General features: G+C 29.3%; 2 protein-coding genes across 12 annotated transcripts; one reads left to right on the plus strand and one right to left on the minus strand.

Moving 5' to 3' along the window:
* Positions 1-1,167: 1,167 nt before the first annotated feature.
* Positions 1,168-20,577, minus strand: LOC112728796 (uncharacterized). 11 transcript variants are annotated; one of them, XM_072210312.1, is made up of 10 exons: positions 20,307-20,577; positions 20,106-20,214; positions 19,054-19,275; positions 10,588-10,656; positions 10,149-10,432; positions 7,553-7,687; positions 6,714-6,959; positions 3,181-3,952; positions 2,403-2,948; positions 1,168-1,486 (listed from the first exon to the last, which is right to left on the minus strand). In XM_072210312.1, exons 6-9 carry the CDS (start codon positions 7,562-7,564, stop codon positions 2,431-2,433), a joined length of 1,548 nt encoding a protein of 515 aa, XP_072066413.1. In that variant the 5' UTR covers positions 7,565-7,687; positions 10,149-10,432; positions 10,588-10,656; positions 19,054-19,275; positions 20,106-20,214; positions 20,307-20,577; the 3' UTR covers positions 1,168-1,486; positions 2,403-2,430. The 11 variants fall into 11 exon arrangements, with proteins under 11 accessions (XP_072066413.1, XP_072066411.1, XP_072066414.1 ...); XM_072210310.1 differs by lacking the exons at positions 7,553-7,687; positions 10,588-10,656 and adding an exon at positions 19,372-19,466 and having other exon boundaries at positions 3,181-3,300; positions 3,364-3,952; positions 6,714-6,956; XM_072210313.1 differs by lacking the exon at positions 10,588-10,656 and adding an exon at positions 19,372-19,466 and having other exon boundaries at positions 6,714-6,956.
* Positions 15,336-20,262, plus strand: LOC140176909 (uncharacterized). The gene is made up of 2 exons (XM_072208474.1): positions 15,336-16,601; positions 20,170-20,262. The coding sequence occupies exons 1-2, from the start codon at positions 15,336-15,338 to the stop codon at positions 20,260-20,262; spliced, it is 1,359 nt and encodes a 452-aa protein (XP_072064575.1).
* Positions 20,578-20,965: the final 388 nt, after the last annotated feature.

The raw sequence follows: 20,965 nt of genomic DNA on the forward strand, positions 1-20,965 counted from the left end.
GTTGAAATTTCAGCTTCTAGAGACTTTACAACACCACCCAACAACAAACAGCTTCGATTATCACATATATAACAAAATTGTCGCATTTAAATTTTTTAACATATATATTTGTATTACAACATATATGCATAAATCGAAATAGCTCAATTCAATTTGCACGAAACCTGATAAATCGACTCACTTTCATTCAATTTACTACCAATCTCTTTAAATCGAATATAGCTCATTCGATTTATATAGAAATGTGGTTATAAGAGATACACGAAATGTTTTCAACTTTGGGGGATCTACGTAATTTTTTTCAACTAGTTTAATTATGTTTGTTATGTATAAAAGATAAATATAAACTTGATCCTATCTTTTCTTAGACTTAGTTTGGTAAAAGTCTTTTCAAAAGTAGTTTATAAAAGCTAATTTTTAAAAAATAATTTTTAAAAAGTTGTAGTATTAATATTTGATAAATCAAATTAAAAATAATTTTCAATAAGCATAAACAACATCAATTATATTTGATTAAATAACTTTTAAAATATACTGTATTAGACATAACGTAAGAATTAAATTTAAAAATTAATATATAAAATTATATTAGACTTTTTAATTTTGATAAAAAAAACAACTCATCATCTTTAAAAGAAACTCTATCTTAAATACTTTCAAGAACATCCTTATCTTTTAAAAACTGCAAACATAAATACATAATCTTTTTAATTTACCAAATATCAAATAAGAAACTTGTACTTTTAAAAATATAAGCACCTTTTTAAAAAATTTCACCAACCTAAATCTTAGAAAAAATTTTATTGTCTATCCTACCAAAAAATATTGTAAATTACTTTAGATTAATAAATTTCTCATCATTATAGACATAAGTAAAATTTTGAAAAAAATTATAAAACATTATTATTTGTTATTATACTCTATTTCTTTTATTTTGTTCCTATTTAATTAAATTTTTATAATTTTATTATAAATTTTATTACTTTTTTATTCTATACAAGTTAATTAATTTATTGAATCTTCTCACGTTGGATCAAAACTTTTTCTACAACACCACCTAACATTGCAGACTATAAAATTAGGGACAAGTTATTAAGACAGGTTTGTAAACGACAAGACACAACATTATTATATAAATATAAAATATCATTAGTAAGTGCTAGGTACTTATAACCAAGTAAGACCTTTGCTTCAATCATTACTGCCTCCAAAATTAACCCTGCATTTTTGTTCTATTTTGATAATCAAGATGTTGATTAAATATACAATATTACCATTCTAAGCTATTATGTGGTAAGTAAATAACTATATGTATCATCTTCATATTCTAAAATTGAGAATGTTAGATGACCAACATTTTTAAGGGTAAAACAAGAGAATTAGCTAATGTTAATTCAAATGTAAGGTAAAAAAAAAAAATGTTGGCCGTCCGTATCCGATTGCTTCAAAATATACTGGTGCATAACATTACTTGATCAACAAACACCTGCAAAAGTCAATAAAAGAATTCATATCAATCAGGCATAATAGAAAGGATTGCCTCATAGCATTAGACACAAATTATTGTTGAAAATTAAAGGAAGCCTCTTATTTAGATTTTAGTGCCTAATAGAAGTAACCCGAATGATATGTTGCAGGCTACAAGTCCTCATAAGGCTACTTCTCTTTACGTATATGTTGTGAGCAATGCTACATCAGAATTCAACACATCTTATTAAGAATATCTATGGCTACTTTACTATGGAACTCAGTATTTTGATGAATATTGGCTTTGTCCAGTAACCTTGGATCAGCAATATAATTGAAGTTTCTTTGTTTGGTGGATAGGGTTCTAAATAAGCTTGAACATGTTTTGAATTTTTGATGCACTACATATTTTAAACCTTTCTAATATTTTTATTAAACAACAAAAAAAAAAAAGACTAATTTCTGCATAACATCATTCAGAACCAAACAAAGAATGACAATCATGATATTACAGTCCAAATAAGAATGAATGAAATTTATAGGAAAAAGACATCTTTTGAGAATAAAAGAGAAATTAAAAACTGACTATTGGATTCAATATAAGTATATAACACAATAGTTCAGAATTAAAATCACAGAAAATTCAACACATAAAAAAATCATTACCCAAAAAGTAGTGCTCTTTCCCATTGGATTGGAAAAAAAGCAGTTTACTTTGTTGACATCGTAATAGTTGTCCTTGACATGAATCTATATAATATTCGAAACTAACAATCAAATCGTAATAGTTGTCCTTGACATGAATTGAAACAAGAATGGCATGCATTGACAAACTTACTCACATCAATATGGGACAACAACAAAAAACAAAGCTACTTTACTTTAAGGTACATAAGACAATGATGACAAAAAACAGAGAGGCAAGCATGCATTACCTTTGAAGCAAGCAAGCATGTTTGGAACTCAAATTTGGCTGTATTTTCTTTTCCCTCTCCTTGGAACCTCGTACACAGTGGCTTCATCGCAAGGGATGCCAGGGAAAATAGAGACAGTAGACCAATCTTCGATGTCTTCCTTCATGCTGTACATGTGCATGCTAAGGATCTTCCAATCTAAGAAATCACACTCCATTGGGGAGCGCACAGATCTCCGGAGGATCCTGGAGGGGTGGGATACAACCTTCTTTGCAACGACTTGAAGAACCAACATGCAGACGACTTGGATCCGGCCCTTTGCAAAGCCAGGTAACATAACAAGAAACGTGCCTTTGCCATCAAGATCAACAAGCACAGGCGTTTTCTCACAATTGCAGGATATCATGCTATCTAACTCACGATAGAAGGATGGCATTCTATCTAAACAGCCGTCAAGCCTTTGAAAGATAAGGACACCCAATTCATCCACCTGGAAAGCACATATCACTTTTTTTCCTCCAATCCGTTCGCACGAAAGTGCCAGGTATTTGCCAGGATCAACCAGATCTGTAACAATACCAATAATAGAATGGATAATGCTATGTGAAGAGCGATGCTGAGTGAAGAGTGAAGATTGCACATTTTACAATAAGAAAAAAAAAATCATATGCAATGCATACTTCTTTAATAAAAATTAACTACAATCTTTCTTCTTCATTGGAGAAATTCCCCAACAGTTGTTGAAACGAAAATATATTATGGAGAGAGTAATTATCAATTAGTGCACCCGAACAAATACCTGGAATATGCACAGTAGGATGAAAGAAGTGACGCTGGCCATCGGAACCCACTGGGACACAAAAAGAACCCGTAAAACTGTTGTCACCCTCACTCTTTGTCCAGCCCTTGTGTGGGTTATCTGTGTCATAATAGTGGATAAAAACTCTTCCATCGGTCAAACAGAGTCGAAGGTATAGCTTACCATAGAAGTCGAACCATGAATTGTTAACTACCCAGGTACTCGACCACATGTCAGGATGACCAGGAGCATCAGGCAAGCATTCCCAAAACTTGGTTCCGGAGCGTAGAACCGAAAAATAATGAGGAGGATGCTCCACGGGTGCGAAACCACCCGTCTCTATGAAATAATAATCACTTCTAACTTTGTAACAAGTTGTGAACTGGGTATCAAAATCCGTTGGAGCATCATCGATTGATTTCGACTCCTCCACCTCCTTCTTGTCAAGGTCTAGTTCGAAGACTTTTTTGGAAAATTGAAAAGCACCATGATTATGTGGATGATATGGGAAGTAATATTGGCGACCTCCAACGAGATGAATCTTGGAATCCAACTCCAAAGCGTACATGCAGATCCGTGGAAGATCCACGCTGAAATCAAAGGGAAACGGAGGTAGATTTTCCCAATTCACAGTCTCCTCCTCCTCGGGTGTTATCAATTTCATGGTGTCGATGCCGCAGATCCTTTCAGGCGTTAGCACCAAAAGGTATCGTTGATTCTTATCCGCCATCATTCCTTCCTTCTCACGGCACAAGTCAAGCAATGCAATTAACTGCGCCAGAAAACGGGACAAACCCTAGCTGTAACTCAATTAACAAGATACTACAATAAAACAATTAAAATTGAGAAACGAGAACTCATAAGTATGTGCAAATTCTTCTTCGTAGTATATATATACTCGTAAACTTAAAGACTAGTTTTTAACGTAATGAGTAAAAGAGGGCATTATAAATTGTAACCCTAATTTAGCAGTTACAAGTAGATCATTATGCTCTGAAATTACAATCTCTTTCTCAAAATAGATTAGATAAAAACTGGCAGAAAATTCCAGTACAAAAACATCAGAAATGTACCCACCACAGAACAGAATGGCGGAGCAGATTCACAGACGCGAGCGACGATGATGCCGGAGAATAAACGAAGCAACCGTGGCAGAGAGAAGACGAGGACGCGAAGAAACGCAGGCAGAGCAGAGCGAGGTGATCACGGCAGGTGAGGTTTTGGGTTTTAGGCTTCAGAAGAAGAGAGAGTAACGTGGAAGTCTGGAAGAGGGATTGACCTTTTTCTTTAAAAAAAAAAAAAACCCTTAATTATTCACATAGCAGGTTAAAAAATGAATTCCGTTACAGAGTTTTGGGCGCCATTATTTTGTTAAAAAAAAGATCTTTTTTTATTTTTTAACGTGTTTTACAAATTTCTAGTAGTAAAAATAAAAGTATTAATAAAATAAAAAAGATCTTTTTTGAAAAACTGTAATTTACATCTTTTTTTAAAAGATCTTTTTTTCTTAAAAAAAATATGTTTTTCATGTAATAAATAAACAAAAAAGTACTTTTATATTATTATACCCAAACATAATTGATATATAAAAAGACCTTTTTACATAAAATTACTTTTGCTTTTCAATAAGATCTTTTAAAAAAAGATAACTCGAAAAAAGATCTTTTCTTAAAAGCTCACCCAAACAAGCCCTTAATAGAGGATTCTTACAATATGAAGAAAAATAAAATCTTTTTATATAATCATAAAAACTTTTAAGTGTCATTCATTTTTTTATACCTTTTTTAACACTACTACTTATCTAAAAAGAAATGAATGAAAAAAAAAACAGTATGTGGTATCAAATAGCAAATTCTAAAAAGATCTCATTTTTATTGGATCGGATTGCTTTTTTTTTTCTTTTAAATTCGTACAAAAAAAAAATAGATTCAGTTGTGCCATTAGTCATCAATAGTATATTTAATGGTGTGAGATTTTATCTAATCATGAAGAATCACTCATTTTTATTTTGTTGACAAAGTGCTGGTTTTAACAAATTTGATGACACCTTAGACTTTTTCTTTAAATAACGAAGAGGTAGAACTTGACAACTCTACCTATAGAAAAATAGAAAGCAACGAACTTTTAATTTTTTTAATCAACTAATTATCTCACCTAATTGGATGTTAAAAATATATTAGTGTTTGATGCAAGAAAAACATTTTCGTAAATAGATTATTTATTTTTGTTATGAATCCTAATTATTAACTATTTTTCATTATGGAATGAGGATCAATGTGTAGAGAAGAGAGTATATTAATAAAGATATTTTTTTTTTCAAAATCAAAAAAGTAATTAGGCTGATAAAATAAAAGATTTTTAACTAATTTGTTATCTTAAAACAATTTAGTAAAAAAAGCAAGTGGAGAGAATAGGGAAGGTATAGTAAATTAGTAATACTATGAATAATTTAGTATCAAATACTGGTAATAATATCAACAAAAGAATTCATATATTATTGTATAGTCAAAGGGGATCGATTCCATAAAAGATAAGAGCCGTAGGTAGAAATTTATTGAAATTCATCCTTGTTAGATCGTCAATATAATATTCGAGGTGTCTTTCGAATATACCAAATCAGAATAGCTATCTGTCTTCGAACACAGCAACAAAATTAAAACAAAATTAAAAGATTCATACTAAAATCAAGTACTAAATTCTGTCTAACTTGCTTGTTTGTTGTATCAATATAATGCACTCAATACAAAATTTCACCAAGTTTGAATGTCTAAGGAATCTTTATAAAATAAAACAAAAGTTCTCTACATATTAAATAAATTAAATAGAAGTATTTGAATATAATTTGGAAAACAAGTATTTTATTAAAAAGTAATTATTCATATCAACATAGTTAATGTGATATTGAGAAAATCTTTAGAACTAGTTTCTCAAAAGAAAATCTTCCTTTTAAACAAATGATCATTTTTTAATTGAGTGATCTTTTCTATTTATATAATAAAATAGAACACATTAATGGCTTCTTAAAATTAATTAAAGATAGCCTTTTAATCCATTTACATCCCAAAAACCATGATCGATAATTCGATATAGCTAAAACAATAAAAAACCTAAGGTAGAAACACAATTCAGAAACAGACTAATTGGATAGAGTTCAGAATTAAAATCATAGAAAATCACAAAAAATCCAAAACATAAAAGAAATCATCATCGAAAAAGTAGTGCTCTTCCCATTGGATTGGAACAAGAAGGCAGAAGTTTACCATATTGACATCATAATCTATACATAAGATAAATTAGAGATTTTAAGAAAACTAGCATAGTTGTCCTTGACATGAATCTATACAATATTCGAAACTAACAATCAAATCACCAGGAAGAACCTTCATCTATTCATGAATTGAAACAAGAATGTCATGCATGGACAAACTTACTCACATCAATATGGGACAACAACAAAATGAACAAATAACAAAGCTACTTTACTTCAAGGTAGATAAGACAATGATGACAAAAAACAGAGAGGCAAACATTACCTTTGAAGCAAGCAAGCATCTTTGGAACTCAAATTTGGTTGCATTTTCTTTTTCCTCTCCTTGGGACCTCGTATGCAATGGCTTTGTTGCAGGGGAGGCCCGGAAAAGAGAGACACTAAACCAATCATCGAAGCCACGTTTTATGCTGTACATGTTCATGATAAGGACCTTCCAATCTAAGAAATCACACTCCATTGGGGACCTCAAAGATCTATGCGGGATCCGGGAGGGATGGGATACAACCTTCTTCACAGGATATATACTTGTAAGACTTGAGAGTATTTGAAAACTTTAAAACGAGATGGTAAAAGAGGGCATAATGTCTACTATATTTCTTTTTAAAAAAAAAAATCAAATCTAACCTTTTTATTAATTTTTTTATAATATATTGTCTAATAATTATATTCTACTATCAATTACATGGTTCTGAATATTTTATACATTTAAAATAGCAAAAACAATTTTAAAATTATTAGTAAGAACATTACAATAAAAGTAAAAAAAAAAAAAAGCACACTAGAGACCAAGATATAAAGACTAAATAAACTTCATATCATAACTGGTCCATATCTATCACAGAAATTGTTACCTGATGCTAACTTACAATTGAATTTGTATTTATAAATCAAAAAGAATAATCAAAAGCATGGCTTAAGTATTTGGCGGAGCTTCTAGCGAAAGTTCTATTTTGATGGAGCTGTCTAAATATTTACATATTTGTTCTAATTTATCTTTAAGTGCTTATCCATTAGACAAAACTTTTAAAGTTAAACAACCCACATATAAAAAATAAAAAAGAGCAACACTCCAAGCTAAGAACAATAAGAACAGAGACAAACCATCAACTCCATCCAAAGATGACCAGTTAGCCCTCAACGGCAAGACCATGCCGGTGGATGGAACCCGAAAATCCCTTTGGAATAACTTCATGTGATATCCACTCTTCCCTCATCTCCTCTATCGATCTCTGTGAGCTGAACAAAGTTTCTGTTTTTAAGCTATTTCTAGCTTTGTTTTTTTATCATTTGTAGCACTTTAGATTACATGATTCGATTAATTAATTTTTTAATTTGAGAGAAGGTAAAATTCAAGAAATGAAATTTGGAACCAAAAAGTGAAGAATTGACATTACAAGTAAATATTAATTCGAGAACTCTACCACATGAGGATACAGGAGTGGTTTGGGAAACTTCTGTTGGTTATCCGAAAATAATGTAGAGCTATATCTAAATCTCTTGGAGGAACGAACAACATATGCAAAAAAATAAATACACACTCCTATTTTATTTTTAAACAAACTATTAGCAAATAAAACAATGATACAATAACAAATGTAAAAGAATAGATGGACGACTTTTGATCAGGACAAAGGATATCATCTAATGATAATTCACTAATCCTAGTGTGGTTAATCAGTCAATAATTAGTGGCATTTATAATACAACACCAAAAATTGTTGCGAGTAAGTAAATAAAATATAATGAGAAAGAAATTTTCCGTAAATATTTAGAACATTTCCATTAAATGGAATTCTAGTAAAACGTTCTAACAAATATTTTATCAAATATGAAATGTTTTGATATAACTGTAAGAGTAAAAACGTAAAATTGCAAACAAATAGAATCAAATCATCCCCTATGACCTACAATTATAGTAAATTATTAAGATATTTAGATAACAACTTCGACTAGAATCTACGTCGATCTTTCTTGAAAAAAAACAAATTTATTTAAAAAAATAAGAATAACAATGAAATTACAATAACAATTTTCCAAAATTAATAAGACATGCAAAGGATAGAAAGGAACAGTATGACGAAACAATAGTTTATGAAACTTTTGAAAAAATTTTAGCATACATATTTTTCAATTCTTTAACTAGTGTCTCGCTAATATCTAAGACAGTACTCTTTCTGTTTAGTGGTTACTGTTTACAAGAATAAAATAATTATAATTACAGACAAATTACAAACATAAATCAAAATCCAATAAAAGAATAACTCACTAATAACATTTACTTTATTAGTATCAGCGATATGACTCCACCAACTCTTTTCAAATAGTAAAAACTTACAAGATAGAGAATTTTTATGCTAGAGTGTAGTTAGATCACAGTCTGGGTCTTTAAAAATTCAACACGCTGTTTAAAAAAAAGATTTACCATCGATTTTGCATGCCATCGTACACAAAGATTTACAATATCGCTATATATTGTCTACTCTTTTAGAATTAATTTTTCATTAACTGCTATGAATGTGATATATTGTCAAACTTTTATTTTATATTCTTCATTACCAATGTTCTTATATTTTATATTTTTATATATAGATTGCTTACTGAAATTGTTATTTTGCATAAAAAATGAGTTTCATGTAGAACTTTTGTAATATAGTTTAACGTTAGACATCTGTCTTAAATTCCAAATTATTACGAAAAAAAGCTAATTTACAAAAGTGACCCAAATTATCAAAATATGATAAAATCATATCAACAAGTTTTACTTTGAAAAACAAAAATATAATGAAAACAAAGACAAGATAAGAGATAAATGTTTTGGCTGAATTTGTTTATGATAATCTCATTTTTTTTTACGGATGTAGTAAAGAAACAAATCATATAAATCTCTGTTTATTGATTTGTTTTTACTTCGCCCGTAAAGAGATAAACTCATGATAAACAAATCTACCCAAAACTTTTGTCTCCTAACGTCCTTTTCCTTTCATTATATTTTCGATTTAAAAAGTATAAGTTGTTGATATGATTCTATCATATTTTGATAGTTTGGGTCAACTTTGTAAATCAGTTTTTCCTTCATGATAATTTGAAATTTAAGATATATATCTAATGTTAAATTATATAATAAAAGCCTCACACGAAACTCAATTCTCTTTCTTATGAAAAACAACAATTTATACAAATAATTTATATATAAAAATATAAAATAAAAGTTTAACAATATACTACTTTCATAGCGGCTAATAAAATATAAATCTTAAAAAAATAGACAATATAAACAATGGTAAAAATCTTGATGTATGTTAGCATACAAAAGTCATAGTAATTTTTTTTAAACTGCGTGTTAATTTTCTAAAAAACTATGCTCTAATCCAGCTACATCCAAGTATAAGAATACTTTATCTTTAAAGTTTTTACTGTTTGAAAGAAATTGTTGAAAGTCTCTTAATTTAACTAAAAATTATTTTTTTGTAAATAACCAACATATATCTTAATTTATATATACTCTTCTTGAATAAGGATAATGTTATTATCATTACTTTTTAAACTATATTTTTTCTAACAATATATATACCTCTCTATTGTGAATTTTTATAATTTAACATTTTAAAATTTTTATGGGACAACAACAAATAACAAAGCTACTTTAATTTAAGGTATATAAGACAATGATGACAAAAAACAGAGAGGCAAGCATTACCTTTGAAGCAAGCAAGCATGTTTGGAACTCAATTTTGGCTGCATTTTCTTTTTCCTCTACTTGGAACCTCGTATGCAATGGCTTCGTTGCAGGGGATGCCAAGGAAAAGAGAGGACCGACATGCAGAGGACTGGGTCCCGTCCTCGTTGCTTTGCAAAGCCAGGTAACAACAAGAAACGTGCCTTTGCCATCAAGACCAACAAGCACAGACCTTTCTTCATGAATGAAGGATGGCATTCTATCTAAAGCAGCCTTTGGAAGATAAGCACACCCAATTCATCCACCTGGAAAGCACACATCAAGTATTTTTCTCCAATGCATTAGCATGAAAGTGCAGGTATTTGCCAGGATCAAACAAATATGTAGCAATAACAATACCAATACGAATAACAATACTCAGGAGTAAACAACATGACAAATGCAGGAAATTAGCTGATACCTGGAATATGATTGTCACCCTCACTGGTTGTCCATTGTGAGTTACGGGTGTTTTAAGCATGTGCAAATTCTAGGAGAGGAGTCGGAATTGGCAAATCTTCGTCACAGGATGTTTTAAGAGTGTGTTTGGAAACTTTAACGAGATGGTAAAAGAGGGCATAATGTCTATTATATTTCTTTTTTTTGTAAAAAAATCAAATCTAACCTTTTTATTAATTTTTTTTATAATATATTGTATAATAATTATAAAGAGGGCATAATGTCTATTATATTTCTTTTTTTTGTAAAAAAATCAAATCTAACCTTTTTATTAATTTTTTTTATAATATTTTAGAAATTTAAAATAGCAAAAACAATTTTAAAATTATTAGTACGAACATTACAATAAAAGAAAAAAAGAGCACACCAGGGACTAAAATATAAAGACTAAATAATCTTTATATCATGACTGGTCCATATCTATGACCCACATTGTTACCTGTGGCTAACTTACAATTGAATGTGTATTTATAAATAAAAAAGAAAAAGCAAATGCATGGCTTAAGTATTTGACGGAGAAAGTTCTATTTTGATGGAACTGTATAAATATTTACATATTTGTTCTAATTTATCTTTTAGTATATATCCATTAGACAAAACTTTATATATTCTTTAAAGTTAAACAACCTCACATAAAAAAAATAAAAATTAAAAATGAGCAACACTCCAAGCTAAGAACAATAAGAACAGAGACAACAGGTGGATGGAACCGAAAATCCCTTCGATACCTGTGGGCCGAACAAAATTTCCGTTTTTAAGCTATTTCTAGCTTTGTTTTTTTATCATTTGTAGCACTTTGGATTACATGATTCGATTAATTAATTTTTTAATTTGAGAGAAGGTAAAATTCAAGAAATGAAATTTGGAACCAAAAAGTGAAGAATTAACATTACAAGGAAATATTAATTCGAGAACTCTACCACATGAGGATACAGGAGTGGTTTGGGAGACTTCTGTTGGTTATCCAAAAATAGTGTAGAACCAAATCCCGGAGAGCTATATCTAAATCCCTTGGAGGAACGAACAACATATGACAAAAATAAATACACACTCTCCTATTTTAGTAAATAAAACAATGATACAATAACAAATATAAAAGAATAGATGGCCGACCTTTGATGAGAACAAAGAATATCATAATTATAATTCACTAAGTCTAGTGTGGTTATAGTGAGTGAGATTTAAAATAAAATACCAAAAATTGTTGCGTGTAATAAAATATAGTGAATAAGAAATCTTCTGTAAATATTTAGAACATTTTCATTAAATGAAATTCTAGTAAAAAGTTCTAACAAACACTTCATCAAATATTAAATCTTTTAATATTGCAAACAATTAGGATCAAGTCATCCCCTATGACATACAATTATAATAAATTGTTGAAATATTCAAATAACAACTCAAACTAAAATCTACCTCAATCTTTTTTGAAAAATAAATTTACTAAATAAAATACAATAATAATGAAATTACAATAACAATTCTTCAATATTAATAAGACATACAAAGGATAAAAAGAATATATCGCCTAACAATAGTAAACTATTAGATTTTTCAATTTTTTAACTAGTGTCTCGCTAATATCTAAACAGTACTCTTTTTGCTTATTTGTTACTGTTACAGAAATAAAATAATTATATTTACAGACAAATATAAAAGATAAATCAAAAACCAATAAAAGAATAATTCACTAATCACATTTACTTTATTAATATCAACGATATAACTCCAACAACTTCTTCCAAACAATAAAAACTTAGAAGATAGAGAATTTTTATACTAGAGTGTAGTTAGACTACAGCCTAGGTCTTTAAAAAAAATCAACACGTAGATTAAAAAAAGATTTACCATAGTTCTTTGCATGGCAATGTATACCAAGATTTACAAATCGTTTTATATTGTCTACTCTTTTAGAATTGATTTTTCATTAGCTGCTATGAAAGTGATATATTGTTATACTTTATTTTATATTTTTTTATTAACAATGTTTTTATATTTTTATATATAGATTGCTTACTGAAAATGTTATTTTGCATAAAAAAAATTGAGTTTAGTGTAGAACTATTGTTATATAATTTAATATTAAATATGGGCTTTAAATTTCAAATTATCATAAAAGAAAAACTGATTTATAAGACCATAAATATCAAGATATAATAGAACCATATTAACAAGTTTTACTTTTTAAATAGAAAATATAATAAAAAAATAAACAAGATGGGAGACAAATATTTTGAATAAATTTGCTTATCATAATTTCACTTTTTTTTTTACTGATATAGTAAAGAAAGATTTATATGATTTGTTTTACTTAATCAATAAAAAAAATAAAAATTGTTGAAATAATTTTATCAAATCTTAATATTTAGAATTAACTTTAAAAATCAGTTTTTTCTTGAAGATAACTTGAAATTTGAAACTCATGTCTAATATTAAATTATAGAATAAAAGCTCCACACGAAACTCAACTCTATTGTTTATGCAAAACAACAATTCATACAAATAATCTATCTATAAAAATATAAGAATATTGTAATAAAAAAATATAAAATAAAAGTTTAACAACATATTACTTTCACAACGGTCAATAAAAAATCAATCCTAAAAGAATAAACAATATACAACAATCGTAAAAATTTTAATGTTTGTTGGCATGCAAAAACCATTACAAATCTTTCTTAAACTGCGTGTCAAATTTTTCTAAAAAACTAGGCTTTGATCCAACCACACCCAAAAATAAGAATGCTTTGTTTTCTAAGTTTTTACGATTTGAAAGAAATTGTTGGGGTCATGTTGCTAATACTAAAAAAATAAATATGATTAGTTAGTCTTTTTATTATTGAAGTTTGATTTATTTTTATAATTCATCTGTGTTTACAAGTATTTTATTTTTGTAAACAATAACAACTAAGAAAAAGAGTGCTGTATTAGACATTAGCCAGACACTAGTTTAAGAATTAAAAAAATCTCCGGCCATATTTCTTTGAAAAGCTTCATGAACTATTGTTTCGTCATTTTATCCCTCTATTAATCTCTATCCTTTATATATCTTATTAATATTTAAAATTTGTTATTAAAATTTTATTATTATTATTTTATTTGGTAAAACATTGACGCAGATTCTAATAGAAATTACTATCCGAACAGTGGCGGATCCACGGGGGACCTAAGGTGGCCATGGTCCCCCCCAATTTTTTTTAAAAAAATAGTAAATAGTAATATTAATAATATTAAATTTTTTTATATATAATATTAAAAAAAATATAACTTACAAAATTTTATAAATTAAAAAAACTAAAAACTGCATTATGTATTAGATATTTGAATTATTGTTACTCTTGTTAACAAATAGCCCATTCTAATAATTAATAAAAATGGTTCTATTATACTAGCCCAAGCCCATACTATTAATTAAAGTAACCCTAGTACATTTTTCAAATATTTGTTTCAAACTATCATAGGCATAGCGCCACTTTTCTCTCTCTTTTAGTGATTCCCAAACTTTTGGTCTTCTACTCTTCTCATTCTAATTTTCTTTCCATACCAAAACAAGACATACGAAGAAAAACCATTGAAGAGAAGTGAACAACAAAATATTAACCATTGAATGCACAACAAAGATTCAAAGAGGTATATTTCAATTTTTTTTAAGTTAATGACAATGTCAAGTATTATTTACATTATTTATTTAAAATAATTAATTTATTTTTTTTATAATGGACAGTGTTCAAAGATTGAAGTGAGGACAAAACTCAATAGAATTATTTTTTTGTGAGACTTGGAACAAAAAATAATCAGGTAAATCAATAACTTTATTTTTGGTTATTATATATTTGTGTTTCTAAAATTATTTGTTATTGCTCAATAGGTTTAATATTTTTTTTTTAAGAAAATAATATATATGCAATTATTTTTGTTTTTTTTTGTTAGATAGTTCAAGTTAAGTTAAAAATGTCAAAGATGAAAACAATTCACTCATTTTTCAAGAGAAAAGAGAGAATATATGATGAACAAAATTCAGCTTCAGATTGTTTGAGTAATGTTCAAAATATTATTGAACAACCTGTGACACAACTTGTCGAGCAAGATATTCAACCCCCTGCTTCCAAAATAGCAAGGACTGAAATAGATCAAGTTAATATTGATACATTGATGCGTGATCCCGGAAAGCGTCCGCAAATTTGGAATTATCCTATCAATCAACAAGATGAAATCCGTAGAGCATACATAAAGTTTGGACCATATCAATTTATTATGGATGAGTACCCTCTTTCTGGTCTAGAAAGTCATCCTCGTCGTTTCAAAGCTCATTGGTTTAAGAGTTTTTCTTGGCTAGAATATTCGCCAGAAGTGGATGCTGCATTTTGTCTTCCATGCTATTTATTTTCTAGAAAATCAAGTCCATTCACATCAGGAGGATTTCGCAATTGGAAAAAAGTGAATAATGGAAAGGATTGTGCATTTTTATCTCATGTGGGTAAATCTCTTAATTCTCCTCATAATATTGCTGTTAAGTCTTGTAAAGATTTGCTTAATCAATTATGTCACATTGACAAAGTATTGGCTAAGCAAAGCTCACAACAAGTTTTAAGCAATAGATTGCGTCTTAAAGCCTCTATTGATACTGTCAAATGGTTAACGTTTCAAGCTTGTGCTTTTAGGGGACATGACGAGAGTCATGAGTCTTAGAATCGAGGAAATTTTCTTGAAATGTTAAAATTATTAGCTTCTTACAATAAAGAAGTGGATGCAGTTGTTTTGGATAATGCTCCTCAAAATGCAATATACACATCACCTTCTATTCAAAAGGAAATTCTACATGTTTTTGCTAGAAAGGTGCAAAATGAAATTCGCAATGAGATTGGTAATGCAAAGTTTTGTTTGATTGTTGATGAAGCTAGAGATGAATCTAGAAGAGAACAAATGGCACTTGTTGTTAGATTTGTTGATAAGCATGGATTTGTCAAAGAAAGGCTAATAGATGTTGTTCATGTCAAAGATACTACTTCTGCTACTCTAAAACAAGAGATTTGTTCTGCATTATCTCATCACAATCTCAACATTCAAAATGTTCGAGGTCAAGGGTATGACGGAGCTAGTAATATGCGTGGAGAGTGGAAAGGGTTACAAGCTTTAATTATTCAAGAATGTCCTTATGCATATTATGTTCATTGCTTTGCTCATCAATTACAGCTAGCTCTTGTTGCTGCGGCTAAAGAAGTTGTTGATGTTCATGCTTTTTTCCAAAGTTTGAGTAATATTATCAATGTTGTGTGCTCTTCTTGCAAACGCAATGATGAATTACGATCTGCTTATGCAACTGAAATTTCCCATTTAGTTGCAACTAATCAAATTGAAACAGGAAGAGGAGCAAATCAAATTGGCACATTAAAAAGATCAGGAGATACCAGGTGGAGCTCTCACTTCAACTCAATTTGTAGCCTTTTACGTATGTTTGGAGCAACAACTTCAGTTCTGGAAGATTTGGCTACTAATGGATCTACATATTCTCAACGTGGTGATGCTACTTATGCTCTTAAATCTTTATTATCATTTGATTTTGTTTTCATTTTGCATATGATGAAAGAAATCATGGGAATCACTGATAAACTTTGTCAAGCATTGCAACAAAAATCTCAAGACATTTTGAATGCTATGCATCTGGTTTCTAGTACAAAGTCATTGATTCAACAGTTAAGAGATAGTAGTTGGGGAGCACTTTTGGAGAAAGTTAGTTCTTTCTGCAATGATCATGCTATTCAGATACCTGATATGGGTGCTTCTTTTAGTGACATAATTCGGTCTCGTCGTAAAAAAGATGTTGTCACTGTTGAACACCACTATCGTGTTGACATTTTTACTAGCATGATAGATTTTCAATTGAAAGAGCTAAATAGTAGATTTAGTGAGCAAGCAACCGAGCTCCTCATACTGAGTACATCTCTAGATCCTAAAGATGCTTTCAAGTTATTCAGTGTTTGCAACATACGCAATCTTATAAAGAATTTCTATTCTTTAGATTTTTCTGAGCAAGAAAAGATTCAATTGGATTATGAGTTACAACATTATGAACTTGATGTGGTTAAAGCTCCAGATTTTCAGAATTTGTCTACTCTTGCTGAATTGTGTCAAAAATTGACAGAGACAGGAAAATCAAATATATATCCTTTAATTGATAGATTAATTCGTCTTGTTTTGACTCTTCCTGTAACAACAGCAACAACTGAACGGGCCTTTTCAGCTATCAAGATTATTAAAACAAGGCTTCGAAACAAGATGGAAGATGAATTTTTAGCAGATTGTATGATTGTATATATTGAAAAGGAAATTGCTTCAAAATTCACTTCAGAGATGATAATTGATGATTTTAGTTCCATGAAGCATCGTCGAGCAAGTTTAAAAATATCAAAATCTTAAAGTATGTAGTTGAACATTGACTTTTATATAATATAATTACTTTTTTGATATATATATGCTACAAATTATATTTTGTTAATTTTTTGTTATATTTTATATTTAATTGGCCCCCCTCTTATTAAGATTTATATGATTTGTTTTACTTAATCAATAAAAAAAATAAAAATTGTTGAAATAATTTTATCAAATCTTAATATTTAGAATTAACTTTAAAAATCAGTTTTTTCTTGAAGATAACTTGAAATTTGAAACTCATGTCTAATATTAAATTATAGAATAAAAGCTCCACACGAAACTCAACTCTATTGTTTATGCAAAACAACAATTCATACAAATAATCTATCTATAAAAATATAAGAATATTGTAATAAAAAAAATATAAAATAAAAGTTTAACAACATATTACTTTCACAACGGTCAATAAAAAATCAATCCTAAAAGAATAAACAATATACAACAATCGTAAAAATCTTAATGTTTGTTGGCATGCAAAAACCATTACAAATCTTTCTTAAACTGCGTGTCAAATTTTTCTAAAAAACTAGGCTTTGATCCAACCACACCCAAAAATAAGAATGCTTTGTTTTCTAAGTTTTTACGATTTGGAAGAAATTGTTGGGGTCATGTTGCTAATACTAAAAAAATAAATATGATTAGTTAGTCTTTTTATTATTGAAGTTTGATTTATTTTTATAATTCATCTGTGTTTACAAGTATTTTATTTTTGTAAACAATAACAACTAAGAAAAAGAGTGCTGTATTAGACATTAGCCAGACACTAGTTTAAGAATTAAAAAAATCTCCGGCCATATTTCTTTGAAAAGCTTCATGAACTATTGTTTCGTCATTTTATCCCTCTATTAATCTCTATCCTTTATATATCTTATTAATATTTAAAATTTGTTATTAAAATTTTATTATTATTATTTTATTTGGTAAAACATTGACGCAGATTCTAATAGAAATTACTATCCGAATATCTCAACAATTCACCATATTTATTTAAGATAAGGCCTAACTTGAACCTATTTATTTGTAATTCCATGTTTTTACTCTTATAACTAAACCAAGACATTACATATTTGTTAAGATATTTGAGAGTTTCATTAAATAGAACTGTTCTATATATTTACTGAAAACTTCTAACTCACTATATTTTATTCAACCGAAACAAAATTTCTAATATTCTATTTAAACCCGACACACTCTTAATTGCTTAACCACACTGAAATTAGTGAAGGAAAATGCTATGTAAACAATGACTATCTTAAACAACATAAACCACCAATCAAATAAAAATACAGTTCACTCTAATTTAATGCTATTGATTAAATTTACTCTTTTAACTTTATTAATTCGCATTATACACACATTGTTCAAAAAAATTGTTAGTTATCTATTCTTTTACGTTAATGAATTACCATCAAATGACATCATTTGTTCTCATTGGATGTAGTCTATCTATCATTTTATGTTTGTCATTATATTATTTTATTTGCTAATATCTTATTTAAACATGAAATAGAAAATAGTGTATTTATTTTTCATATATGTTAGTCATTCTTATAACAGGTTGCAGTATCTTCTTTCTTTCTTCTGTTGAAATTTCAGCTTCTAGAGACTTTACAACACCACCCAACAACAAACAGCTTCGATCATCACATATATAACAAAATTGTCACGTTTAAATTTTTTAACATATATATTTGTATTACGGATGTCTTCAACAGCAATCATATAACCTAATACATAACATCCCAATTTATTTTCATCTAAATTTTTATCATTACGCTGGAGTGAGCTTCAAATTTCAGATAGGGGTGGGGGGTGGGGGGTGGGATGGGATTGGGGTCCTTTGAGCCAGCATCAGGGTCTTCTATTTTTTTTAGAAGTATAAAACGAGGTCGTTTGGGGGGAGGAGAAAAAAAGATAGTATCAAAATATCCAAATACGTAAAAAAAAAACCTACTTCCTACCTGAAAAAAACAGAGAAACAGAAGAAACGGCCTACCTGTAGATGCACGGTGAGGTAGGGAGGCAATTCGAGCAGAACGGTGCGACGAGACTGCATGGAGAGAGGGCGAGACTGCGGAGTTTGGAGGCGGCGGATGGCAGTAGCGAGGAGACACTGACAAACTGATGGAGGCCGGATACAGAGTGAGTGAAAGTGGCCGGCGGCAGCAAACCGGTAGGGGGATCAGAGAGATAGAGTGAGCCAAATATCTATCAGGACCTGAAATAAAATCATATATTCAAATTTTAAACTGTAAATCGCAGAAAACAAAATAAAGACAAGGTAATAAACAAGAGCAACAGCATAAAACAGTACTGGGAGGAGAAGCTCGAGTGCGGGAAAAAGAGCTCCGTGTACTTGTTTTCATTCGATAGCAAGAATTTGTGCAAGTTTCCCAAGACTTCAAGTAGCTTGTGTGTTTTATAGTTGAATTTCGAAGCCAGAAGAGAGAAAAAGAGGGGGGGTTAATACATGGTGAATTTTAATATGATTATGTTGCGATGGTTATAGTAACTAAGTGTTGTTAAAATTAGAGTCTACCTTCTACCACTCCTGCCCCTGTGACAAGTGTTATTAAATTGAATATATATTCCAAAACAGCATGTTTAAGCCCCGATACCGTAAAGACCAAGAAAAACATAACTCTAAAGGGAAAGACTTTGACTCTTTGATAATATAAACACAATAAATTTTTATTTTGTAGAATTACAAAAATATCAATATTGAAATACAAATATCTTGCTTTTCTAAAATTTTTATTTTGTAAAATTCTTAATATAAACCTACTATTTTTCTCATCTTTTGTTTTCTTCATAGCAGGAATGGAAAATCAGAATGGACATATATAACCATGCTGAAATATCGTAACATATTTTGTGCAATATATATTCAAACAGAATCAACAGATCCAAACACTAAAACGTCCAAACAATTTATTCCAAGTATTATTTACATATAACCAACTAATCAAGACACCAAAAACATTATGAAGACACAAATGAATCAGAATACAACGGAATATATTATAAAAATAGCTACAAGGGCTTCACCATTGCTCTGAGAATCCTCAGCTTGATCTGGTTTCGGCCCTTGCGATCTGGTTCCGTTTGCCAGTACCTCCATTTTTGTGCTTCCATGAACGAAAAAACTGGCCAAGATCTACGAGAAATACGAATCAGAAGCTGGAAAACAGGGTTGAAGAGATAGGGTTTTGGAGTATGAAAGAGAGAGAGAGAGAGAGAGAGATTTACCTGAGGGATTGAAGTTCTCTGAATATATTTTGCGAGTGAGAGAGTGAGAGGGATGCTCTGCCGCTGGAGTGAGCTTCAAAGCTCAGAGAGAGTGAGGGGCGATGGGATTGGCCTTTGAGGCACCATTAGGGTTTTTTTTAGTTACTTGAGAGTTGAGAATAATGAGGGAGATATTTATGGACAAAAGGGAACATGCGTGAAGATGGGAAGCAATTAAATGCCCTGGCGCTGGTTCCCAGTTCTTTCACACTCTCATGACATGTCTATTTCACACCGTACACAGTTTTTTTGTAATGTAACCACTTTTGAGTTTTGTCCGTTTACTATATATTTTTCTGTATATAGCATTTTTTAAGTTTAAATAACTAATTTGTAATTTCAAATTCTTCATTTAAAAAAAATTAAATATATAAATCTTATTAAATAATTATGTAAAATTTCTATATAATATAAATGTATAAAAATGAAACTCTTTTTCAAAATATTCGTGATTAAATAAGATTTACATCTATAATCACATGTTAATAATAATAATTTATGGTCATTAATCTTATAGTGTTTAGGTAACATTATTTATATTCTTTTTTAGTTTAGTTTTTATGTATTAAAACTTATATATATATAGGATAAATATTTTTTATTAATATGACAATATATTA

This window comes from Arachis hypogaea, chromosome 12 (assembly GCF_003086295.3).
Source record: "Arachis hypogaea cultivar Tifrunner chromosome 12, arahy.Tifrunner.gnm2.J5K5, whole genome shotgun sequence".
NCBI classification, from domain to species: domain Eukaryota; kingdom Viridiplantae; phylum Streptophyta; class Magnoliopsida; order Fabales; family Fabaceae; genus Arachis; species Arachis hypogaea.